At 39.8% G+C, this 27,435-nt stretch overlaps 1 protein-coding gene across 11 annotated transcripts in view; it reads left to right on the forward strand.

Annotated features, from left to right (window-relative positions):
- Window positions 1-629: 629 nt before the first annotated feature.
- The window catches only part of GRIA1 (glutamate ionotropic receptor AMPA type subunit 1), a 345,686-nt gene continuing 318,880 nt past the window's right edge, over window positions 630-27,435 (forward strand). For 2 of the 11 annotated variants that reach the window (XR_011971948.1, XM_072630785.1), the window contains exons 1-2: window positions 630-961; window positions 4,050-4,187. Coding sequence is in view for 7 of the 11 variants with exons in the window: in XM_072630785.1 (XP_072486886.1) it covers window positions 880-961; window positions 4,050-4,187 (220 nt within the window). In the remaining 4 variants the exon portion in view is untranslated. Of the gene's footprint in view, window positions 962-4,049; window positions 4,188-27,435 lie in introns of those variants that run through there. The other 9 variants (XM_072630786.1, XM_072630789.1, XM_072630787.1 and 6 more) reach the window with 6 other exon arrangements.

Genomic DNA, 27,435 nt, shown 5'->3' on the forward strand with positions numbered 1-27,435 from the left:
GTTCGAGTCAGCATTCTGCCACTTAATTGTCTGCAAGTTACTTGGACTCTTTAAGCCTCAGTTTTTCCTCCTTTAAACAAAGACAATAAGGTTTAGAGCTGTAAGAAATCTTACAAATCATTTAGCTGATCTGTCTTATACAGTTGCTTTCCGTAGCCCGTTTTCGCTTCTATCAAAATGGGGAAAGGAGTAATGTTACCTGCCTAATTTACCTCACAGGGTTGTGAAGAAACGAAGTGTAAACCGTAATTCGGAGCCTCAGCTTTTTCCTCTGGAAAATGGGGATAAAAGTAGTTGTGCAATCACAAAGATCTACTAAAAGGAGAGCGCTATATCGATATGGGTGCTTAATTAGAAGAAAGGTAGGGGGAAAGGGGGAGGGGAATTGTCCCTCCAAAGACAAAGCAACCTTGTCTCCCACTCCCACCCCCACCCCGGCCTAGGTTAGGAAAGGGAAGGGGAAGGAGAATAGATGGGGGTGGGGGGATATGTGCAGCGGAGCCCAGCTGTTGAACTCGGAGCGAGGCGGGCATTAAGCCTGATGGAAATGCCGCGTGCGTGCGTGCGCGCGTGTGTGAGAGGGAGAGAGCGAGAGAGCGAGGGAGCGAGTGAGAGAGGGAGAGGGAGAGTGGGAGAGGGAGAGGGAGAGCGCGAGCGCCGGGGGAAGAAGGGCTTCTCTCAGTCAGCGGCTCAGCTCGCTCTGCCGCCAGTTGGTGCTAAGGCAATTGAAGTGGCGGCTTGCAAGCGGAGCGGAGCCAGCCCTGCGCGCTGAGGGGCCGCCCGAGGGGCAGCCGCCAAGCCGGGGAGAGGAAGAGAGCAGGGAACCCCCAAATCTATGGTTGGAACTGGGCTTCTTTTTTCGCCAATGCAAAAAGGAATATGCAGTGCATTTTCGCCTTCTTTTGCACCGGTTTTCTAGGGGCGGTAGTAGGTGCCAATTTCCCCAACAACATTCAGATCGGTGAGTGGGAAAACCTTTGGCTGGGGATGGGGAGGAGGCTGGAAGTCACTTTCTAGGTTTGGGCAGTGGGGGCTGGTGGTCGTTGCCTTGGTGCACCGGCTGTCCTCCGCGCGTGGCCAGGAGCGGCTGGGCTTGCTGCGGACGTGCCACGGGCCCGGGGGGCTGCCAGCGCAGGGAAGGGGTGTCTGTTAACCCTCTCTCCCGGAGAGATGGGGGGCGGGGGGCATGGGGAAGTTTGTGCACGCACGCGCGCGGACACACACACACACACACACACACACACACACACACACACGGCGTGCGCGTGAAATGGTGGAAGCGGCGCTTTGCAAATAGGCTGCGGTTGACAAGGGAATGGTGGGCGTTCAGTTAACCCTAACCTTCCCCTCCTCCATTTTAGAAACTAAAGCAAGCTGTGGTGGGCTGAGGGGATGGATAAGACGGCAGCGTAGCCTTCTCCCGAGAAAGCAAGCAGCTTGAGGCAATGGGGCTCCCTCTCCAATCCTTGCCTTCTTTCCTCCGCCCTTACCCCCACCCCACTATTCAATAATTCATCAGCCTCTTTTTCCTTTGGTTAAATAACCCCCCCCCAAAAAACCCTTGGATTTTACCTTCACCATTGGAGAATCTACCCATTACTTGCCTCGAGCCTCCCCCCACCCTCAAACCCCCATCCCCTTTCCGCTGTCTCTTCTGCTCCATTCCATCAAGTAAAAGTGACTCCTGGATTCTTCCAAGATGCAGCATCTCGACTATACTGTCTATCCACCCCCTCCCTGCCTTCGATCTCTCCTGGACGAAACAAAACCTTTCCCCCACCCCCAACGCCAAGCTGCAGCCTACTAGGTAGTGAACACGTGCCATCGATCAACCCCGAAAAACCTTCGATGAAGGATGGGGAAGGGGGAGAAGGGGGGTCGAGTCACACATGTGTTAAGCGTGGTGTGAAACAGGGACCCAGCTCTGTTAACAGCTTCTCGCCTATTTTTTTTCTTCCTCATCCCACACTCCGCCTTCCCTTCTCACCCCCAAGGGATCCTTCGTGGAAAGTTTCCATTTCCCAGAGTTTGTGGGTCTTTGTGTGTCCGTGGTACACGTTGTTGTGGTGCAGCAATGCGAGGGCGCCTCGTCTCCCGGCTCCCTCCCCCCACCGCACCCCCTCACTGCCCTGACGCCGAGCAAAAAGCTTTAGAGTCGGATCATGGCTGGTTCAACTCCCTTTGTTCCCTGACACCTGTTACACTAAGGTTGGGGGGTGGGGGTGGTGGCGGTGGGAAAGCGGGGTGCGTTGTGCTCCTGTTTGTGCTTATGTGAGGGTTCGTATAGTCTGTGCGGCAAACTTCTGCGTGTTAACAGGCTCCCTGCTGGCTTCCTCAGCCAGGCTCCCAACCATCACCCCACCAGCTTGCTGACAGCACCAGCTCGGAGAGTTGTCCCCACCCTCTATTTCATTCATTGAAGGGAGGGGGGAGGGGAGGAGGGATGGAAGAGGGAGGGAAGTGTTCAGGGTGTGGTCTTCCAGCAGGCTAGTGTCTGGGAGGGGTAGAAGGGAGGAGTGGAGCTTCGTTCCCTCCTTAATACTGAATCTGGAAGAGTTTGTTTTGTTATTAAAATGGGGGTGCAGGTGTACATACTGGTACTTTGTGTATGAGTATGTGTTATCTGCATGTCTGAGTGTAGGCATATGCGTATACATATGTAGATAAGTATGTGTATCTCCATCTATATACAAGGTGTCCCAAAGTCTTAGTGCAGTTTTAAGCACAACAGCTGAAAACAGCACTTTCAGGATGCCCTGTATATCAATTAGATATATGTGTATACATATGTTTCTATCTATGCCTGTGTCTCCATATGCTGGGCTGTGGATATGTATCATATGCATATACGTAAATCAGTCAATCAGTAAGCATTTATTAAGTGGTATGTAATGAAGGGCAAAGAAAGATTTAAAAAAGTACAATCCCTGCCATCACGGTATTTACATTCTATTGGGGCAGACAACATGCAAAGTATGTACTGTGTAAATGGAAGGAAATCTTAAAGGAAAGGTACTCACAGTAGGAGAAGTTGTACGTGAGTTTGAATATGCCTGCCTATATGAATATGTGCATATCTTTCTAAATAACTGTGTATAAAGTTTGTATACATTTGTTACGCACATATATTGTACCCTTATTGCATGTTACATGTATTTACATGTAAGATTAGTGCATACTATGTGCCTAATTGTATGTGTGTTTATGTGTGACATGTATGTATGTGTGCCCATATGATACTGCCTACACAAATTATGAACATATATATGACTAGGTAAGCAACATATATTTGATTCTGTGCCTCTATACACACGTATTTATATGTATTATATATATGATTTTTATTTATATTTATTTATATACATATAAATACACATGGGTCACTTGGGTAGTTTCGGGAAAATGAAGTTTCACACCTCCCCTCCTTCCTCTGACCTAAGTCATCATTAGTGGCATGAAATAAATAGGCCCAAATGTTTGGGCACTGAAATATGGAAAGTGTGGTTATATAAAGCAGGACTATAGAACAAGACACATGACGGCTAGTACAGCGTGTTTGAACCCTCATGCTTCTTGGTGGGGGTGGAAAAGTGTGTATATTCGTGGGAGAGAGTGAGAGATGCTTCTAAGCTTCCTGGAATTCATGGATTTTGCCAAAGCTGAGCAGCAAGTGTCAAATCCAGGATTCACTGCAAATTGGACTGGACTATAATGTTGTATAGCAGAGAAAAGAAGACAGCCTGGCATAGTGAAGAGAGCACTAGCCAGAGACTCAGATTTTATTCTGACTTTGCCGCTAACTCTCTGTGCATCCTTGGAAAAATTGTTTCCATTCTCTGGACCTCATTTCCTCCTCTATAAGATTAGGGATTTGGACTAGATAACTTCTGAGTCTCCTTCCATTTCTGACGTTTTATGCTCTAAAGTCCCTTACAATTTTTACTAACATTCTATGACCCAGTGATCCTACGAATGGTGTTTAGCCAGTTTCCTGATACACTGTGGCTATGTTTAAAACCCATATGGTATGTTTTTGTTTTTCCTTATAGGGGGATTATTTCCAAATCAGCAATCCCAGGAACATGCAGCTTTTAGATTCGCATTGTCACAACTCACAGAGCCCCCGAAACTGCTACCCCAGATTGATATAGTGAACATCAGCGACAGCTTTGAAATGACGTATAGATGTAAGTAAACATTCTACCTTCTCTCCCTTTTATTGTTTTTTGACTAGTGTCTACCAGAGCCCTGAAAAAGGCAATGGGGAGGGAAGGGTTATTGAAAACAAATCCAAACTAAGCCTTATTCATAACAAAATTCCTGGGGTCTTTGTAGTCATTTCAGTGGCTGGTATCTGTGAACCCTCATACAATGGGCTAATTCTGCCCTTGAGCTTACTGTAAATAACTTGACAGTGGTTGTTCTTTCTTGAGGAATGTAAATATGGTTGTGATTTAGTTCCCTGGTCCAGCATGATCAGCAGGGTCCCATGATGATATAAACATCTGGGATCACACAAGAAACTTTCAAGTATTTCAGAGGCTTGAGTCTGGAGACTTCCTCTTATCCTGAAGGGAAAACAGCACCCATTTGGGATAGGCTAAATGTAAAAGGGCTTCCTAATAAGGGCCAGGTGAGACATTACACACTCAGTTCCACATCTGATAGAGTTAATATTATCTATTTAAGATACTCCATCTACTCATCAAAGCAATTGAGGTGGTAAACAGATTAATAACAACAGTATAGGTAAGGAATTTGAGGATAGAATAGATAAGAGCTCCTCTAAAGGAAGCAGAAAAAATAGATGGATTTCAAGTGCCTGAACTGAGAAAATTAAAAGCTTGGGCAATTAACGTGCATCTAAGTACATCAAATGACATAATGAATAGTATCTTGTATGGTTATGCAAAATAGGCAAAAGTTATGCTCAGTAGGCAGTTATCAACCACATCTGGTGGATGGCACAGCTGCAATGAGAAGTTTGAAGATGTGATTGGGCTTCTTAAGATGTTTAGGGCCCTTTACCTTCCTTTCTTTCTGCTTGTTTCCATAATGGAAGATCCCAATCAGATAACTTTGTATTGTTATTATATAGTACTGGCTATCATATGTTTAGCACAAACTTGTTGTGAAACTTAAGTGAGATGGTGTTTACAAACCTCAAAATACTACATAAAGCCAGCTATTATATTACTGTTATTAGCCTGTACTAATCTTACGAGGTGCTGGCTTGCTCCATTGGTTCATTTGGCAGAGCATTGGACTGAAATCAGGATGTTTGGGTTCTAGTACCAGCTCTGCCAATATCCAGCTTTATAACCTTGAGCCAATATCACCATTTCCCTGGCCTCAGTTTCTCCATATGTAAAATGAGAGATTTGGACCAGATGATAGTAGAGGGGCCTTCCAACTCTAAATCAACAATGCTTACCTTTATATCTCCCCCTGTGCACAACAGTTGAGCACATAGATTAATCAATGGGTTATTGAATGGAGGAGTGAACGAATGAATAATAATAGAAAGACCAGCATACATGTAGAAAGAGAAGTAGAGTTTCTTGGGATGACACAATGGGTGAGGGGAAAGTGGCCAGGGATTGCTTTGGGTATGGATGTTGATTCATTCTGAAAAAGTAATTAAGTGCATACCATGTGCAGAATGCTTTGCTTTGTGATAAAGCTGAATGTGTATAGAAGGATAAAGGAAGATATGAAGATAATTTAGAACTAGTCTCTCCTTAGGATAAGGGAGAAAAAGCATATATAAAGATGACTATAATCTAAATCAGTGGTCTAATGAGAAGGGACTTGGGTCTGGGGCCAAGAGAGCTCAGTTTAAGTCCTGGCACATACTTTTTACTAGTTGTATGCCTCTAGGGAAGTCATGTTATCTCTCTGACTCTCATTTGCTCCTATGTAAAGTAGAGATTATAACACTTTCATGACTAAATTTATCTGGGAAAGTGTTTTGTAGATCGGCAAGCCAGGGTAGTGGAAAGAGCACTAACCCTGAAAGCAGAGAGTAAGGGTTAGAATCCTAGCTGTGCCACCTACTAGCAGTGTGAACTTGGGAAAGTTAGCATACATCTCTAACCTTATTGACTGTTCCGTAAAATGGGGGTGAGAATTAACCTGTGCCTCACAGCGTTGTTTTAAGGATCACTTGAGACAGTTTATGGAATGTGCTTTGTAAACCATATAGCTTTAATAGTTGTGAATATTAGCAGAAGCTAGAGAATTATGTGAAGGGGTTATTGTAGAAAGGATTCCTAGCAGGATGATTTTGTTGTTCAGTCATATCTGACTCTTTGTGACCCCATTTGGGGTTTTCTTAGCAGAGACTCTGGAATGCTTTGCCATTTCCCTCTCTAGCTCATTTTACAGATTAGGAAACTGAGGCAAACAGTGTTAAGTGAATTACCCATGGTCACACAGCTAGTAAGTATTTGACTTCAGATTTGAACTCAGAAAGAGGAGTCTTCCTAACTCCAGGCCACTATATCTACTGTAGTCACCTAGCTTGCCTTAGGCAAAATGAAACCCTTGTTCTATTCTGTCCTGGCCAGACAACATCTGGAGTAGGTATTATATTTTAGGGTGCTGAGTCATATCCAGAGAAAGAGAACCTGTATCACGTGTCATGCATACCAGCTGAAGGAACTGGGGATATTTAGACTGGAGAAGAAAAGACTGGGATGGGAAGGGGAGAATTTGGAAGTGTTTTCAAATATTCAAAGGATTATCACTGGGAAGGAAGGATGAAAAATGTTCTGCTTGGTCTCAGAATGTAGAATGAGAAACAATGAGTAGAAGTTTCAGGAGGCAGGTTTCTTCTAGATATGATGAAAACCTTCCTAACAATTTGGTCTATCCTAGAGTAGAAAAGGCTGCCTTAGGGGGAAGTGAGCTCCTTCTTACTGAAGGTCTACAAGCAAAGTCTAGAGGACTTGTGGATATTGGAACTGGGTTCCTGGTCATTTATGAATCCTGTCATCTTTAGTTTCAGATACCTTCTAACTATGAGATTTTGGAATATAAATTTGATTTGTTACTGTGTAAGAGTTACTACTTGTAGCTAGTTTATGATGATTTACATATGAGATATTATTAATCTGATAAATTAGTCAATATGTTGTCAATATACATTTATTAAGTTCCTATTATGTGCCAGGCACTGTGCTAAAAGCTGGTGATACAAAGAAAGGCAAAACACAATCCCTGCTGTCCAGGAACTTTCTTGCTATCTGATGCTATGATATAATATGAGAGAACTTGCTTTTTATTAGGGTTAAGGGTGGGGAGATATGGAATACTTCAAGGAGGATGTATCCTTGAAAGTTCAAAGTGTTGAAGGAAATGGAAAATTATATCTCCAGAAATCAGCTGTGATTGTGTGATCTCTTGGTAAAATCTGAGGCTATTTTCAGGCCACCAGTTGCAGGGTATTAAGTGGGAATTCAGGGCACATGAGAAAAATGAGTGTGTATGTGGAAGGGGGAGTTATAAATTGTTTGATTTTTTTTTTCATAGGAAGTTCTGGATAACTTTGAGATGTGGGAGAGAGTCATTAAGATAGGAGACGGTGACCCTGGGAGAGTTTATTGAAAGCTGAAAATCTCCATAGGTGCAGACCACGTCTAAAGCACAGGCAGATGGGGAGAACAGTATGGTTAGTGGTGAGGATGACTCTGTGTCAGTAAATAGATAGTCAGAAGATGCCTTTTAGAATGCAATATAAAAATGACAAGAAGGGTTATCTTAGCAGTTAGGCCTCCCTCTCAGGTGTTTGTTTTTTTGTTTTTTTTTGTTTTTTAAGAAATAAAGAAAAAGGAATAGATCCAAACACATTTCTTGTTAGTATCCAGTGAGCCCCAAATGGTTGTCATCTGTGTTGTTAAAGCACTTGTGATGTCGGGTAGAGGTCCTAGACTGTGCTAGACTCAAGATGCCTACATACATTCTACTCTGTGTTCTATTGCTCGCTGTGGATCTTCACTGTCATTTTCACCACCACTATCCCCACCTTCTGAGTTTCTTCCTCTGTAAAATAGGAGACAGAATCCGAGAATTTAAAACTTGGAGGGGACATCAGTGACTGAGTCCAATCCATACTGGAAAAGGAATCACCCTTATAACATACACAGCAAACGTTTTTGAAACCTTCAATGGAAGAAGGACTTATCACATCCCTGAACAGCTATGATTGTTAAGCAGGGTTTCTTTGTCTAAAATCTAAATTAATCTCTTTGCAAATTCCATTGATTATTCCAGATTCTTCTTTCTGGGACCAAGCAAAACAAGTCTAATCTTTCCTCCACACATCAGTTCTTCAAATGCTTGAGATATGTGACCCTTTCTAGCTCTGATACACCATGAGTCAATGATTTAACAAGACCCTTTGTAGGAGGTAATAGCCATTTTGGCTTCTTAAGGAGGAGAATTTTTTGATGAAAATGGTTCTGAGGCTTTGAGGAGATGAATTTGGCCACAGTGTGTAGACTTTAAACTCTGAAAGAGTTTATCGTGTTAATTCTTCTCGTTTAGCCCTGGTCTTCACTTTGATTGTTTATTGTGAAGTGAACCATCTTCATCTTTGATAATCCAGTTTAGACATTTTCCATTGCGAAAATAGTAACAACTTAGATTTTACAATGCTTTGTGTTAAAATACTTTCTATTTATGAGAACGAAAACTAGCATTTAAGGTTTGAAAAGTGCCTTACATATGTTGTTTTATTTGATCCTCACAATAACCCTTTGAGTAAGGATGTTATTCCCATTTTACAGATGAAAAAATTGAAGCTGATTGATAGAGGTTAAAAGCTACTAAGTTTCTGAAAATGGATTCAAATTCAGGTCTTCCTGACTCATAGGATTATAGATTGAGAGAGGGAAAGGACTTCACAAGCCATTCAGTCTAACCTCCCTTATTTTACAGATGGGGAAACTGAGGTATAGAGTAGTTAAATGAATTGTCCAGAATCACACAGAAAGTGTTAGAGGTGGGATTTGAACTCAGGCCTTTCTGGTACTCTAGTATGACACCTTGCTCTCTCATTACAGCAACCGTAGAAAGGAGATAAGGCAGGAGTTATCCTCCAAATTAATACATGGGGAAATTGAGGCAGAAAGAGGCAAATTCATTGCCCATGGTCAAATAACTAGTAAGTAGCAGAAACAGTACTTGCAGTCAGGCCTCCTGAATCTAAACTCAGTGTTCTCTCCATTATACTACAACTGCTTCCCCAGCAATAGCTTTTCTATCAAGTCATGTATTGGAAACAGTATGGCATTGAGTGATGAACCCTGAACTTTAGTCTGGCCTCTGCCACTTCCTAGCCCTTCCTTATGGAAGCTGAGAATGTTAGAATTAGGAAAAAGGACCTTTGAGGTCATTTGGGAAATGCACTGTCTAATATTTATACAGCTCAATGTGTTAGAATTATTTCCCTTTGCTCTCTCCGCACATCTCCCTGTCAACCAGTGTACTCTCTCCTTGCTCTCCCCCACCCCTCATAATAGATGAACTCAGTGTTTCACTGGAGCTTCTCGAACCACATTCTAAGTCTGGCCACCCACACCTAAAGTATGTGGTAGCTGGTAATGGATTGTTGTTAGTCATGCCATTGATTAAAAAGAAGCATTGCTGCACTGTTTTGACTTTGTAGAATGCTTTAAAAACTGTTCTGCTAGTCTCCCCACAACACCCCTACTGGAATAAGTTAGCTTATTGCTCTACTCGATGGAACTTGTAATAAGAGTGGGCAGTTGGTGGTGATGCAAAGAGTTTGAGGGAGCTATAAGATAGAGTGTGGTGTGTGGGAAGAACCCTAGATAGAGAGGTAGAATATCTGATTTAAAGTCCTGACTCTGTGTGTAGCCTTGGGCAAGAGATAAAGTTCTTTCGGACTCAATTTTCTTATATGGTAAATGGATATAATAATGCTTGCACTCCTTACCTCAGAGGTGTTTTGTGAGCATTAAATGAAATGGTGGGTGTAAAGTGCAGTGAAACCACTGTAGGAATATGATTTCACTCGTTAATTTTTCCTTGACATGAGGCACATGGGGCTCTGAAATTAGTAGATCCCTAATGAAGTCAAAGAATATCAGAACTCATATATATATACATATATGTGTGTGTGTATATGTATGTATATGTATGTGTATATGTATACATATATGCACACACATATATACATACATATATATGCATCCTCCTTAGGTGTGTATATGTGTGCACACACACATATACCCAAACACACATACATGTGTGTATACACACATACATATATGTTCCTCGGGTGTATATATGTATGTATACACATACATACACACGCACATATACATGTATATATTCATATACCTAAAGAGTTATTCCTTTTGCAGACACCTGGTGAGAATCATTCTTTCTAAGAAGTAGCCTTGCAGCTGTGGGATAGTTCTAAGTGCTAAAAAGTGATTTCCTGTAATGATCTAGAATTTGCTTCCTTTAAATGCTTCTGAGGCCAAGCGGAAGAAGTTGAATCCCTTTTCTATATGACAGCCCATTGAGCATCAGAAGAGAGCAACCATGTGCACTTTATGTTGCCTTTTCTGCTGGCTGAATAGCCCTAATTTCATCAACTGATCCTCTTAGTTTTTTCTTACTTCCTTTCACTCATCATCATCCTCGTTGCCCTGCTCTTGATATGTGCCCACTTGTCAGAGTCCTTCCTAAAATGTGGTGTGGAAGTGAATGCAATATTCCAAACATGAACTGACCAGAGCTGAATATAACAGGATTATCACCTCTCTCATTCCTAGGAACCATATCTGTCTTGACAGCCAGGACTACATCAGTTCTTTTGATTACCATTTTACTTGCTTGACTATTATTGAACTAGTGTTCCACAAATATTTTTCCAAGGTATTTTTAGACTGTTGTCTATCTTTACCTCCCCCATTTTAGTCTTTTTTGCAGTTGATCATTTGAGCCCCAAAATAGGTCTTTGCACTTAAACCAGTTATATTCATTGTTCACTTTGGGCTATTATCCTAGTCTGTTGAAATCTTTTAAAATACTGATTCTGTCATCCATCTCAACTTCATATCATCTGTAAATTTGTATGATAAGCATGCCATCTAGACTTTCATCTTTGTCAGTGATAAAAATGTTGACCAGTACAGAAACATGGACAGGACCCTAAGGCACTTCACTATAGACTTCAGCACAAGTTACAATTGACCTGTTATTGATTATTCTTTGAACGTTTGACCATTTATGAGTCCATCTGACTCTCATGTAGCCCATACTTCTCAATCTTGTTCATAAGCATAGTATGAAAGTTTTGTCAGATTCTTCAATAAATTCTAAGTGATTTCTTATCTACACTACTTCCTTGACCTACCAGTCTAATAACCCTGTCAGGAAAGAAAATGACATTAATTTATTGTGGTCTCTTCTTCATGAATCCATGCTGCCTCTCAGTAATCATCAATTCCCTTTCTTCATGCAAACAAAGAAAACATTTTAATAATATTTTCTAGAATTTTGCCAAGGTCAAACTCACCATTCTATAGGTTTTGGGTGCCATGTTCTTCCTTTTATCAAAAATTGAGTATTTGCCTATATCTAATGTTATGAATGATGCCTCCCTTCCCTGTATTTCATGATCTTTCAAAGATGGGTGACAATGGCTCATCAATTACATTTATTGATACATTCACTTACGTATATACATTCACTTTTGATATCCTGAGATATAGATCATGTAGGCATAGTGACTTGAACTAATTGAGAATAACTGTGTGAATTAATTTAATCTCCTTGTTTTTCTTGGGTTTCTACTCATGTTAATCATTTTTTTCTTTGCTTCCTAGTCCAAAGATCATTCTCTGGTGTGGAGAAAGCAAAAGAAAAATAAGAATTTTGCTTTCTCTCTATAGAGTTTCATGTCCCCTCATCCCACAGTGAGCTTTCTCTTCTTTGTTCCTGACATACTCAGTCACTTCCAGGTCTTTTTGTTGTGGTGGTGGTTGTGGTGGCTGTTCTGAGCATTCATTTCAATTCTCAGCCCATTATGCTCTTTAACAACACCGCTGACCTGCTTCTTAGAGGACTGTACCACATGTTGCTACTTATCTGCCTTTGCCTGACCTTTCTTCCATCATCTATTCCTGCCTTTTCAAAATCAAAGTTTGACAATCTGCATCAAGCTTTTAGATAATCTTTCTTTTTTCTTCTTCATATTTTTTTTTCATAATCCCCTTCTTCAGAGATTCCCTCTCCTCTTCTGCTGGCATCCCTTGTAGGCGGTTATCCTGTAGGAAGCTGCTTTCTCTTTCTCTGAACCCTTTTGAAATCTGCTCACCCAAAGTCTGGAATGCATGTCAGTTTATGCTTGTCACCTTAGTCACTTTCTCTGTCATAGATTCCAACATAGAGAGTGGGCACATCTCCCCTGCATTTAGCAAACAGTTTTTTTTACAGTCAGGCTCTGATCTAGAATAGCAAAGTCTTCTTTGTTGCATTCTCTTATTTTTTGCCAAAAGAAACTATTAATAACGCAATTGGTTAATGTATAAGGTGTTCTCCTTTTGGCAGAGAGAGAATGCTCTAGCACATCTGGATAATAAGAGTGAAGAAAAATAATAGCTACCATTTATATAGCATTTTATAAATATGTAATTTTATCTTCCCAACAACTCGGAGAGAGAGGTGCTTTTATTTTCCCCATTTTACAGATAAAAAAAACTGAGTCAGACAGAGATTAAGTGACATGCCCTGTGTCCCAAAGCTAGTAATTGTCTTAGACCATTTTTAATTCAAGTTCTCCTGCCTCTATATCCAGTGCTGTATCCACAGTGTCACCTAGTTGAAGTCTTTCATTATTAGTATAACATAGCTCTACTTGTGATTAATTTCCATAACTATTTGTCTATTTGTCACTTATTTCCAGGTGATCTCTAGTATGGTCCTATGCTAATATTATTCTCTCTTATTGTTAATCCTCTACTAAGAGTCTTCTGGTTCATTGATTTCCCCTTCTCAGTATATTTTCTTAATATAGAATGCTCTTCTATCTCCCCACTTATCTATTCTATTCCTTTAAATTAAGACTTATACTTATATATCTATATTCTGGTTTTGAATCCTACAAAATCTCATTGATAGCTGTAAAGAGTTGGATTCAACCTTATAGTATGATATCTAGCTCACCTTCTTTATTAACCATACTTTGTGTATTTCTGTATAGAAATGTGAATCTATTTTTTTCTGTCTCTTTTCTTGGTTTTTATCTCATCTGAATTACTGTTCTGCTTCACTGATATTCTAATTCAAATACTGTATCTACTATATGCTGGTATTTGGCTTGGCAGATACAGCTGGGCTGTTATCTGCTCCCTCTATTTTCCATTTAAAGCTTTCTTAATCAGATTTGCAAGACCAGGAAAACATATTTTTGTTGACCTTCAAAGGATGCACTTTATGCCTGGCCAGGAGCCCCTCATTTCTGTGTCAGCCATGATCTAGGAGTTTGAGTCTCATTCTCACACATCATCTTCTTAACAAAATCCACCTTTGTTCCTGTTAGTAGCAGTGACAAAACAGAAACAAACAAAAACACTTCCTGCATCCCTTCTGTTTCTCTTCCCTAGGATTTTATAATCTCTAGCAATTTTTTCTAAGTTTCTTGGAGGGGTATTCTTATTCCTCCCACGAATCATCAGGAGTTGGTGGTGGTCACCAGATTTGAAAAGTCTTGGCACTATCTCCTAATATCCCTGGAAACAGAATTTTGTAGGAGTAAGAGCTAGCTGTGGGGCATCTAGGTGACACAGTGGATAGAGGGCTAGGATGTGGAGTCAGAAAGGCTCATCTTCCTGAGTTCAAATCTGGCCTCAGACACTTACTAGTTGTGTGGCCCTGGGCAAGTCACTTAGCCCTGTTTACCTCAGTTTCCTCATCCATAAAATGAGCTGGAAAAGGAAATAGCAAACCACTCCAGTCAGTATCTTTGCCAAGAAAACCTCAAATAAGGTCATGAAGAGTTGGACACAACTGAACAAGAGCTACCTTTAGAATCAGGGAAACTGAGTTCAAATTTCAGTTCTGTTTCTTACCACCTAGATGATCTTTGGTAAGATATTTAACCTCTCTGTATCTCGGTTTCTTCCTCTGTAAAAGGTGGAGTTTGGAGATTTTTAAGGTCCTTAAGATTCCTTCCAGCTCTTAATCTATGATCCATAGGTTAAATCTATGGATCCTGGAGGGCAACATACTTCTCTGTTGTCCATTGAGTCCTACAAATGGGTGTTTCCTGTATTCTTTGGTATAGAGTCTCTACCACTTATTAATTCATTGGTTCATAGACTTCTACTATAGATATAAGTCTATGAGGAATCATGCAGTTTAACCCTTCACTTTAAAAAGTGAACGTTTGAGACCAGAGGTGATGTGATTTGCTCATGTTTCCATAAACTAATTCTCTGACAGCTCCTTGGTAATCTGTTACCCCCATTCATGTACAGCTTATCCCTTGCCTCACTTGATTCTTCCTCAGAGGACTGCCTCTACTCCTCCACCAGAAATCCATATTCCTGAAGAAATATTTGTTGAGTTGAATTGAATTACTTCTAATTCAGGAGTTTTTGCAAAGTAGTGGCAAGGGTACTAAGTCCCTTTTAGCATACATAAAAGAGCTGGATTTAGAGTTAGAAAGACTTAGACTTGAATCCTGCCTCAGGTTCTTACTAATTGTGTAACCCCGGACAAATCATTTAACAGACTCAGTTTCCTCACTTTCTGTTATTAGCAGATAATAATAGTACCCACCTCCCAAGGATCTTGTGAGGATAAAATGAAATAGTGTACATAAAGTACTTTGTAGACCTTAAAACACTGTGTAAATGTTAGCTATTATTATTTTTGTTGTTTATGATGTGAAAAAACGCCTTGCAAACTTTAAAATTCTGTTTAAATATCAATTAGCCTTAGTATTATGTCAGGAGTGAATCTGTATGGTCCCGAAAGGAAGATTAGTTTATTCCCACTAATCATCCGTACCCCTTTTGCTTGGCCCCTGAATGTGGTGAGCCCTTCAATTATGCCTAAATCACAGACCCTTTTCCTCATTTGCTGCCTGTGCCTCAGAGGATAATGACAATGATTCTCCAGCCCTTTCATTGGCACAGGTTCAAAATGCTTTTAACTCACATCTACCCGCCCTGCACCTCTATGTATAATGCAGTGGCTCCAAATGGCATCTCCTTCCCCTCCAGTCTATGCCATCTGTATGGGAGCTTTGAGAATCCATCATGACTGGAAATATTTTTCCTACCACCAGCTGATTTTGCATCATCGTATCTCACTTTACAGAGCCTCAAAGTACATTAAGAGGTATCCCTTGTTCTTAGAGTAAGCAGGCCTTTTGGGGGTTTGCAAGACAGTTGGATGATACTGAAGTTGAAATTGTATGATTAAAAGTATATTAAAGGTAGGTTGTGAGGGGTCTTGAATGCCAGGCTAAGGAGCTCAGGCTTTGGGAAATATAGGTAATATAAACAGCTATAAAGTGATAAGAGGCAGCTCTGTGGTATGGTAGACTGAGTGATAGATTTGGAGTGAGGAAGACCTGAGTTTACATCTTTCCTCAGACACCATCAGTGTTATTACTATAAGTAAATCACTTGTGATATTGAACAGGTGACTTTCCCTCATTAAGAATTGGTTTTCTGAAAGGATTGGACTAATCCGGGGGTAGCAAACCAAAGGTCAAATTCTGGCCTACTGGCCCACTGTTTTTATATGGCCCAAGAACTGAGAACAGTATTGACATTTTAAAATAAAATTGCATTTAAATACATGAAAACCATTATTTATTCAGGCTATGCAAAAACAGGCTGCTGGCTAGGGGGAGGAGGAAATGAAATATATTTTACCAATCCCTCCCATTTCAGAGGGAACATCGTCTAGGTCTCTTCTGATTCTAATATTCTACGGTGATTGTTGTTATTTAGTGGGTTTGATTTTTATAATGTGAAAAGGCATTATTAGATCATTGTAATTGGTTGCTTTTTCCTGTAGTTGGTCATTATTCCCATTTTATAGATAATAGAGACTGAGATTAGGAGAAGCCAATTTTCCCCAGGATCTATGGGACCTAGTAATATTTTCTCTCACCTTTTTATAAGGAAACTGTTGCCTCTGGGGAAACAAGAGTAGCCTAGTTTGAGCCTTGGTCCTAGGAAGGGGCATAGGACTGTAGATTTCTAGCTGCAATGGTATAGGGGCTACATAGGATATCTCAAAGCTATTAAAGCTTAAAACTGCACTAACACTTTTTGGGATGCCCTGTTTTATGTCCTCATTTTAAAGGTGAGGTAACTAAAGCCAAGAGAATTTAAATGACTTGCCCAGGTCAAGTCAACAGGGGTTTATTAAGTGTCTACTATGTGCCAGGCATTGTGCTAAGCTCTAAATCACACAAGTAGTAAATGCTAGAGCCAGTATTTGAAACTCAGTCCTCTCTCTTGGAATCTAGGACCCTTTTCCCTGTATACAATACAAAGGAACACAGAGCAGAGAAAATTTTATTGAATGGAAGAGCCACAGAATTATGAAAAAAGAGCTTGAAGCTGTCAAAAGATAGGACTCCAGGTGGTAAATAAGCCACAGGCTAAAGCAGAGGTGGACAGCTCAGAAATCTAGTCGGGTAGGTAATACACACAAAGTAATGAGCAGTTAGGGTAACAGCCTTCTGTTTGGAGTCAGTGACCTGAGTTCAGTCTAATTCTGACCTCCTTGTCTTTGTGGCCTGAGGCTAGACACTTTACCTCTAAATCTGTTCCTCCAGCTATGAAATGGGAGTAATATCTGTAGTGGGTACCTCATAAGTGTCTCCTGACGAAAGGATAAATGAATGAGGAGAAAACATCTTATAAAGTACAAGATATTATTAAAAATATGAGTTGTTATTATCATGTTATGAATCTGATTCAGAAGCATGGTCTAGTTCAAATAATAGATTTTAATGCATATATACAAATATCTGTGTGCGTGTATGTGTGTGTGTGTGTGCAAGCACACATAGGAAGGGAGGGAGAGAGAATATCTTAGAGTATGTGTGTATAATATACACATAGGCTATCTGCTTATCATGGTCTCAGCACATAGCAGGTTCTTAATAAATGCTTGTCAAATTTAATTGATCATGGGAGTATAGATTTATAGCTGAAAGAAACCTTAGAAGTCACTGACTTTAACCTCTGTCTTTTTATGGATGAAGAACAGAGAGCTTAAATAACTCATCCAAGGTAATGTAGGTAGTAAAGAATGCAACCAAGATTTGAATTCAAGTCTTCAGATTCAAAATTCATGGCTTTTGCCACTGCACCATGATGCCTTTCTAATTGAATTAAGAACTGAAACAGGTGCCTTCATTAACTGGCTTAAGTCCACAGATTTAGGGAGATGGAAGCAGCAGATTCATGGCCAGGTTGGGGTACAGGAAGGTAGTGGTCAATTCTGATACAATCCCTTTAGCAGTTGGAGAAAAGACAATGATCCCCCAAAAGGTGGCTGAACGATAGAATTATAGGATGCTCGTGGAGGCAGAATCTAGACTGAAATGAATAATTTGATGAGCTCTCTTCCACCTCTGAGATTCTATGAGTGCCCCAAGAACCATTTTTGCCCTCCACCATATCCAAGGTAGTACTCCTCCCATTCAGCCACTCAAACTGTACTTGCCAAACTTTAATGTCTGTGGTTTGAGTGTTGGCTGCACTCTGGGCAAACCCACACCACCAGATGGTAGATTCTTCTAATTGGTTACATCCTTTATAGTTCTTGGCAAGAATAGTGCCTTAATGCATTTTCAAAATGGGAGTGGGAAAGAGCAGGGAGACAGATCAGATAAGGGAGGGCTTTAGCCTTAGCTAAATAGTTACCAAGATAATGAAGGCATAGGTGGCATGTTTACAAAATACGTGAAGGACACAAAATTGGAAGGGACAGCTAATATCTTGGATGACAGAACTGGGTTGCAAAAAATTTCACCAGGCTAGAAAGATGAGCTGAAGTTAATAAGATAAAATTTAATGGGGATAAATGTAAAGTCCTTCATTTAGGCTCAGAAAATCAACTGTGAAAGTACAGTTGAGGCAGTTGATGTTAAAATGACCTTGGGATTTTAGTGGCTTCAGGTTTAACATGGGTCAGCAGAGCGATGTGGCAGACAAAAAAAAGATTAAGGGAAATTATAGTTCTGCGTTGTCCTCTACCTTGATCAGGCCACATTTGGTTCTAGGTATCACATTTTCGGGGGTTATCAATAAGAGGGGAGGATGTCAAGTGAAGGATAACCAGGATGGAAAGGGAAATGGAATCCATTTCATAAAGAAATCAGTTGAAAGAACTAGGAACATTTAGAAAAGGCTTAGGGAGCACATCATAGCTGTCATTAAATATCTAACGAACTTTCATGAATAATAAAGGCTAGAATAAAAGACAGTGGAAGAAAACTATCAGGGAGTAGTTTTAAGCTCCCTGTTTGGGAAACAAGTTTAAAGCTGCCTGAAAGCAGAAGCGGCCTTCAAGAGATAATGAGTTTGCTAGCACTGGGCATGTGTGGGGCAGGGGAGGGGTGAATGGAGAGAAGAGATAGTCTTGAACCAGAGACTGACTGAACATTTGCGAGGTATATTATAGAGGGTAATCTTATTTAGATATGAATTAGACTAGATGCCCTTTGAAGTGCTTTCCAGTAAATCTGTTTATATCCATGGAGACCAAGAGAAAGCTGATATATGTCACAAGACCATGGGAAGCAAGAAATTTAATTATTTGGATAACCATTTATTAAGCGCCTATTATATGTAAACCCCTATGTGAGGCGCTTCGGGAGATATGAAGATAAATAAAATATATTGGTCTCTGTCCTTATATATAAATATGCAATATTGTACAATAAGTAAAATGCAGAACATCAGTCAACAAACATTAAAATTTACTATGTTCCAGACACTATTTTAGGTACCAAGGACACAAAAAAGAAGCAAAAATTATTTCTGCCTTAAGGGAGTGTTCATTATAATGAGAGACAATATCTATATAAGTAGGTACATATAAAATGTAGCTAGGTGGCTCAGTGGATAGAATGCCAGGCCTGCAGTCAGGAAGACTCTTCTTCCTGAGTTCAAATTCAACCTCAGATACTTTCTAGCTTTATGACCCTAGGCAAGTCTCTCTTAACCCAGTTTGCTTTGGTTTCTTCCTCTATAAAATGAACTAGAGAAAGAAATAGCTCTCTGGTATCTTTGCCAAGAAAACCTCAAATGGAGTCACAAAGAATTGGACAAGACTGAAAAAATTACTGAACAACGTATAGAATGGATAGAAGGTAGTCCTAGAAGGTAAGGCATTATTAGCAGGGAGCCGAATGATAAGATGACAAGAAGGGCCTCCTGCCGAAGATAATGTGTGAGCTAAATTTTGAAGGAAGTCAAGATTCTAAGAGACAGAGGTAAGAAAGAAAATCATCTCAGGGATAGAGGATAGCCAATGCAAAGGCATGGAAACAGGAGATGGAATGTTGTGTGTGAGGAACAAGTAGGCCATCATAGATGGATCAAAGAGTGCGCAGAGGTGGGGAAAGGCAGAAAAGACTCAGATTGTGAAGGCCTTTACAACCCAAAGATTTTATATTTGATGCTAGAGGTAATAGGGAGCCAGTAGAGATTATTAAGTGTGGAGGTGACATGGTTAGATCTGTGCTTTAGGAAAATCATCTTGACAGCTCCATATAGGGTTATAGATTAGAGTGGAGAGACACTTGAGTCAGGAAAATCAATTAGAAGGATACTAAGGTTGTAAGCCTGGGTGACTGCAAGGATGATGTGCCCTCAGAAAGGAAGTGGGTTGGGGGAAGAGGAAATGAAGATAATGATTTCTGTTTTGGATATGCTGACTTTGAGATGCCTATGCAACATGCAGTTAAATTGTCAAATAGGCAGTTGCTTATTTGGGACCATAGCGCAGGGGGAAAAAAACTTAGAACTGCATTTATAGATCTGGATATCATCATATGAGAGACAATAATTGAATGAATAGGAGCTGGTGAGATTAACAAATGAGACAATATAAAAAGAAAGGAGAAGAGGGTTCAGTACAGAGCCTTGAGTGACACTCATAGTTAAGATGTATAATGTAGATGAAGTTCCAGCAAAGGAGTATGAAAAGGAGAAGTTAAGAAGAGAATCAAGAGAGAACTGTGTTAAAACCAAGAGGAGAGAATAGATTATCAATAGTGTCAGATGCTGCAGAAGGTCAAGAAGAATGAGGTTTAAGAAAAGCCCATTCAATTTGGCAATTAAGAGATCACTGGCAACTTTGTTTTTGTCGTTGTTGCTCTTGCTTTTATTTAGCATTTTATTTTCCCCCAATTACATTAAAAACAACTTTTAACATTTTTTAATGTTGTATTCCAAATTCTCTCCCTTCCTCCCCTCCCCCTCTCATTTAGAAGGCAATGTTTGGTATAGGCTACACACGTGCACTCATGCAAAATATATTTCCACATTAGTCATGTTGTGAAAGAAAATTCTGACCAAAAAGAAACCCCAAGGAAAATAAAGTTTTAAAAAAAACCTATTCTTCAACCTACATTCAGACCTCATCACTTCTTTCTCTAGGAGTGGATAATATTTTTCATTATGGGTCATTAAGAATTGTCTTAGATCATTAAATTGTTGAGAATAGCCAAGTCATTGACAATTGATCATTGTACAATAGTGCTGTACTGTATACAGTATTCTCCTGGTTCTACCCATTTTACTTTGCATCAGTTCATGTAAGTCTTTCCAGGTTTTTCTAAGAGCATCGTGCTTGTCATTTCTTATAGCACAATAATATCCCATCACAGTCATATATATATTCCCCAACTGATAGCCATTCCCTTGATTTCCAATTCTTTGCCAACAGAAAAGAGCTGCTATAATTCTTTTTGTACATGTCTTTTTGACATATGGTGATGATATTGCTGGGTTAAAAGGTATTCATAGCCCTCTGGAAATACTTCCACATTTCTCTCCAGAATGGTTGAATCAATTCACAACTCCAGCAACAAGGTTACTGGTAACTTTGGAGGGAGTAATTTCAATTGAATAATGAAATCAGAAGCCAGATTGCAGTGTTTAGAAGAAAGTCAGAGGAGAAGAAGTGGAGTGTGGATGGCTTTTTTAGAGTTTAGCTGAGAAGGGGAGGTGAGCTATAAAACAATAGACTTTAAGAACACCATAAGAAGACTACGAAGTTCTTTGTGAAATCAGAGGAATAAATCATTTCTCAGCTGAGGGATTAATGGAGGAGTAGCTACTGAGCCAAACCTTGACAGGGAAGTAATGCGTACCAGGCATGGAGAATAGCATGAGCATGAAAACCCAAGCATAAGAAAGTACAGGGCACATGCATTTTGACTGAAGCATAATTCATGTGGAGGGCAATATGACTCAGGCCAGAGGGGGGGGCAGAATGAAATAAGTTAAGGAATTTTATCTTTTTTTTTTTAACAGACAGTGAGGAATCCTTGCAAGAATTCAGGCAGAAGATGAGCATGAGCAAAGTTATGCATAAGGAAAATAAGTCTGTCAAAATGAGCAGGATGTATTGGAAGAACAAAATTGGTGACATGTAGGCTGGTCAGGAAGTCATTGTAATGACAAAGTGTATTGACATTGTAATAACAAGGTGGAGAGTGATGAGAGCCTATGCTAAGCTGTTGGCAGTAGAGGTAGAGAGGAAGGAAAGCCTGATGCCATGAGTAACTGGCACACAGGGTGGGTCTAGACAGTAAGAGTTTATAGTTTAAGTACCATAATTCCATTTTAAGCAAAATTTGGAGTCTTAGAAGTAAAGCCAAGCAGAGAAGAACAGTGGTAGTGAACTTGAGCACTGTCCAGGGACCCAGGATACCTGAGTTCCAGTCTTAGCACTGTCATTAATTCACTGTATGACCTTGGGCAACTCATTTTACTCCTCTTTGAATGTTAGATACTTTGTCTATAAAAAGAAGTGATTGTACTAGAGTGATTTCCAAGGACCCTTTCCAGCTGTGACAATCTATGTTCTATAACTTGGGAAACCATGTTTTTCCATATCATTTGATAGATGCTGAAACATTAAGCAACACTGTTCCACTGAGAAGTCTGGCTTCTGTTTAAAGGGACTCTGGCCAAATAAAAAGCTCTTTATCCATTCCGCTAATGCTTCTTTGGATTACTGACTAGAAAACTGTTCCTTGGGCAGAAGTTATCATTCAAAATTTATTTTTCAGCTTTTAAGTTTGAATCCTGAATCTGCTAACTGGACTGTAACTGTGTGGCCTTGAGGCAAGATACTTAATCTCTCCAGGGCTCAGTTTCCTCATTAGTAAAACTTTGGGTTTGCACTAGATAATCTCTCAGAGGATCATTGTTTTGGAGCTGGAAGGGATCTGAGAGGCCATGTAGTCCAATCTGCTTATATTTTACAGATAAGTCACTGAAGGCAGAGAGCTTAAATAATTTGACTAAGATTACATAGGTAGTTGGTGGCAAAGCCAGGATTCAAACCCAGGTCCATTGATTCCAAATCCAGTCTTTTTTCTCCTTAGGTGTATTCAAGCTCTTAATTCGTCATCTTCTTATATGTTGTATCTTTCACTTGGTCCATCTGGCTTAGCTAAGGTAATAAGAATACTTCCTCAGCCTGTCATTCAAAGCTTTTCCTTATTCTGGCCCCTCTGTATCTATCCAGCCTCATCTTCACTATTCCCCTAACGAACCATACATTTTAGGCAGGCAAGTTTCTTCATCGTCCTTAGCACATTCCCAGCTCCAAACTTTTGCTCATTTTCCCTACATTTGAAGAGGTAGCATGTTGTGGCCATTCAGTCAAAAAGGATTTATTATTAAGCATTTACTGTTTGCCAGTCATTGTACTAAACACCAAAGTTACAAAGAAAAGTAAAGATAGTCCCCGTGCAAAATGATTTACATTCTAATGGTTGAGAAAACACGTAGATAAATAAACATAGGCAAAGTAAATGGAAGGTAATCTTAGAGGAGAAGGGGCCAATAATTGGGGGGAACTGGGAAAGGCTACATACAGAAAGTGAGATTTGAGGTGACCTTGGAAAAAGCCAGAGAAACTAAGAGGTAGAAGTGGAGGAGAGCATTCCAAGCATGGGATACAGCCAGCTATGGAGGCTCAGAGGTAGGAGACAGAGTTGTGTAAAAGAAACAACAGATATGTCAATGGAGCTCATTCAGAGGACAGAGAAGACATAGGGAAGAATGAAGTATAAGAAAGCTAGAACTATAGGAAGGGATCACCTTATGAAAAACCCTGAAATGCCAAACAACTTAAGTCAAGTCAACAAGTAAATATTTAATGCCTAATATATTCCATGAACTGTGCTAAGTGCTAGCAATATGAAAAAGTGGCAAAAAACTGACCCTGCATTCAAAGATCCTACAGTCTAATAGATTGAAATATGCAAACTTGTTCAGTTGTTTTTCAGTTGTGTCTGACTCTTCATGACCCTATTTGACAAAGCATGTTTGCCATTCCTTTCTCCAGCTCGTTTTACAGCTGTGGAAACTGAGGTAAAGGGGATTAAGTGATTTGCCCAAAGTCACACAGCTAGTAAGTGTCTGAGGGCAGAGTTGAATTCAGGGAGAGGAGTCTTTCTGACTAAGCCCAATATTCTAACTATCTACTACTGCACCACCTAGCTGTGTGTGTGTGTGTGTGTGTGTGTGTGTGTGTGTGTGTGTGTGTTTGTGTATATACATGTGTGTATCCTTACCTCGTTGGTTCTCAAGCACTGAATCATCATCATTATGTAGATTATATATACATATACTGCACATATGCATGTATACCTGTATGTATGTATAATATGTACATACACGTATAATACATACATATATCCACATATATATACATGTATGCACATATGTGTATATGTATGTATATGTAGATATAGTTTGTATAGCAATGAAGATCCAGTGCTTGAGAGCTGAGGTAAGAGTGTAGGTTTGGAGGTCAAATACCCTGGTTCGAATTTTGTGTCTGCTGCTACTTGTATGACCTTGGGAAGTCACTTAATCTTTTTATGCCTGTTCTCTTATCTGGAATGTGAGAGGGTTGGACTAGATGAACTTTCTGATCCCTTTGAACTCTATATCTATGATCTTCTTTACCTGAATTTTATCTATCCAGTGAAGCTCAGGTCAGATACACCCTCTTCCATAAAACTCTCATGGGCCACCTCAGCTCAAACTGATTTCTTCCTTTTGTGAAACCATGCTTCATTTTATTACTTCTAAATAGTAATGACTCCATTTCTATGGGTATTTCCTCCTCTGATACAAATTGCATCCCCTCATCACCTGTTCTAATATGAAAAAAAGTTAAAAGTGGCCAGCCCCTTAATAATAATCCTCTCTAAATTTACCTAAGCCAGTCCTTGGATCACAGATATATAGTTCATCACTATGCCCATATTGAAAATCTTTTAGCTTGGTAGATCCTGGTAGAATTTTCTTTTCCTGACATACTTAAATTTTGAGAACTCAGACTCATCTCCATACCAAAATGAACAACTAATGGAAGATTTCAGAGTAGGCTATGCCTTCCTATTGCATATATAGTCAGTTTCTGACAATGTAATTGTTCCAGCTTTCTGAGCTCTGTGATGATATGATCTAACTCAGAGAGACTATGTCTACCATTTCTGTACACATTAACTGTATGACCCTGGACAGGTCACTTAACCTTTGTGTGCCTCAATTTCCTCAATCATAAAAAAGGATAATAATAGCATCTACTCCCCAGACTTGTTGTGAGGCAATATTTGTAAAGTGCTTTAGCACAGTGCCAAGTACATAGTAGGTGCTTAATAAAGGCTTATTTTCCTCTTTTTCCCTCCTTCCTGCTAATACAAGGCTAGCATTTCAGTAGGTGCTAAATAAATCATCAAGTGATCTGTTACTGAAATGAGATTGGCCAGGTGTCTCACAGTTAATATCTCTGTTTGGTATCCTTGCCACTCACAAGCCAACCTGTGTTGTTCCGGAGCACCAGGAAAGATTATTGAAATATAAAGTAATATAATTTCTTTTTTTTCTTTACAACTGATAAAATTGTCCCACTCTAAACATCATGCCTCATACCTGAAATAGAAAGAAAAAAAGATGACTTGAAAAGCAGTAGTGAGAAGATTGTCTCAGGCAGAAGTTATAATCCAAGAAGATGCTCTACAGAGCTCTAGCTTTTCATCATCTTTCCTAAAAGGTGCCACTCAAAACTGCATACAGTATTTCCACTGGGATTGGACTAGGCTAGTGGAATACAACATCATAACTTTCCTTGTACTGGACACTAAGCTCTTATTAATGCTGCCTAAATATATATGCACTTTTGTAGCAGCTAATATCTTTAGTTACAACCTGGAATGGAAACTCCTTGAGAGTAGAGATGGTTTCATTCTTTGTCTCTGTATCCTCAGTGCCTGGCATATAAGAGGGGGTTAATAAATGCTTATTGATCCTAATTCTTTCCCATTTCTTCAAGACATAGCTGCCCCAATCTTTCCTTTTTTCTCATGTATCTCCTCCATTCCCTCTTTTGTCTGCCTAAGCCTATAACTGCCTTCCTCTGACCAGTTTATCCCAACAAATTCATGTTCCATCTCTCTTCTCCCATTCATGTCAAGTCTACGTCTACTCTACTTCTCACTTCTCCATCCTCTACTCTCCATTCTACATGCTACTGCCCTTGTTCAGGCCCTCGCTGCCAGTCACCAGAACTATCCCAGACACTCCTTAGAGATCTTCCAGCACTTCCTGAAAAATAGTTCTCGTATGGTACATTGAACCAATGATAATATTCCCTGCTCATAACCCTTTAGCTATTGCCTACAAAGGAGAATTCACATTCCTTTGTCTGCACTTGATGCCCTCTACAATTTGTCACCAGCCTTTCCAGCATTATCCCAGACTATTTGCCTTGATAAACTCTATTCCAGAGAAACTCACTAACTCCCACCCTCCCACACACACTATATTATGTATGTCTTGCCTTTGTGCTTTTGCTCACATTGTGCCATGTACGTGGAGTATCTCCCTTTTCTTCATCTATCAAATTCCTATCCTTTTTAAAAATCCAATTCTGAAACCACCTACTTATAGGATTATAACTTTAGAGCTGACAGAGATGTTAAAGTTTGTCTAATTCAACCCCTTCATTTTAAAGATGAGGAAACTGAGGCCGTAATAGATGACTGAAGTAACTTAAATGCTTAATAGAAGGTGGTTTTTTAATTTAATCAGTAGTTTCATAGTGCTTCATATTAAGTTCATTGTTTAAGATATTCATGCCCTTTTTTTCAAGTAAACTGTGATTCAGTTATAATTCCTTCATTCTGCCCTTGTGATTTTGATTTTTTGAACCCAAGTAAAGATTTGATATTTATCCCTTTTAAATTAGGTTTATTGTTCCAGCCCATTAAGTTCTTTTTGGTTTTCTTTTAACATATTCCTATGTTCACTCTCCATGGTCAGTCTAATTGTACTTACACAGAGATCTCTTCATGTCATATTTCTGCAAAAACAAAACACTTCACTGTCTTCCTCTTACTTATCTAAATAGTATGTTAGCTATGCTTCCCAGCTTCTTACCATTTGCAAATCTGGCAAGTCTGTCATTTATCTCTTTCAGTAAGTCACTGGATAAAATTTTCAATGGCATGAGACAAAGGAACAAAGAACAGCACTCACTGGGCAGTAACCAGAGACTTTCTTCTAGGTGAACATTAATTCATTAATTAACAGTTGTTGGGTTCAATTTAGGGGAAAGAAAATATTTTCACTAAAAATCAAGTCAGATTTCTAAAGCTAGAGAGAATCTCAGAAGTGATCTAAGAATGAAGTGGCTTGCCCCCAATCATACATTAGTAGCAGAAGCACTTTTACAAAGGCTAAAACCAAAACAGGTTCTGCTCAGCCCTCAGTTCCCCATAAAATTTGATTCCCCAGAGAAATTCATTCTCTAAACAGTCCTGTTAATTGATGTTGTACATCAAGTCACAACTAACTGCATATTTATTTACTTGCCTTTCGCCTCCTCTCTCCCATTGAGTGTGGAAACAGATTTTTTAAGGCAGCTTAGGATAGAAAGGACCTGGAGAACTAAAATAATCCGTTCTGGCAGATTGTGAAAAAAAATGAGTAGAAAAATTCCTCTATTTTGAAGGGTGGGAAGGGGGGGCAATAGTTGTGATATTTGTTTTCATATAAAAGACATTTTAGATCCATTTGTTCCTCACTAAATTATAAAATTCCATCCATAACTGATGCTCTAAGAAAGCAGTATTTACTGATGGCTTGTCATCCACAGCAAGGATCA

This window comes from Notamacropus eugenii, chromosome 1 (assembly GCF_028372415.1).
Source record: "Notamacropus eugenii isolate mMacEug1 chromosome 1, mMacEug1.pri_v2, whole genome shotgun sequence".
In the NCBI taxonomy this organism is placed as follows: domain Eukaryota; kingdom Metazoa; phylum Chordata; class Mammalia; order Diprotodontia; family Macropodidae; genus Notamacropus; species Notamacropus eugenii.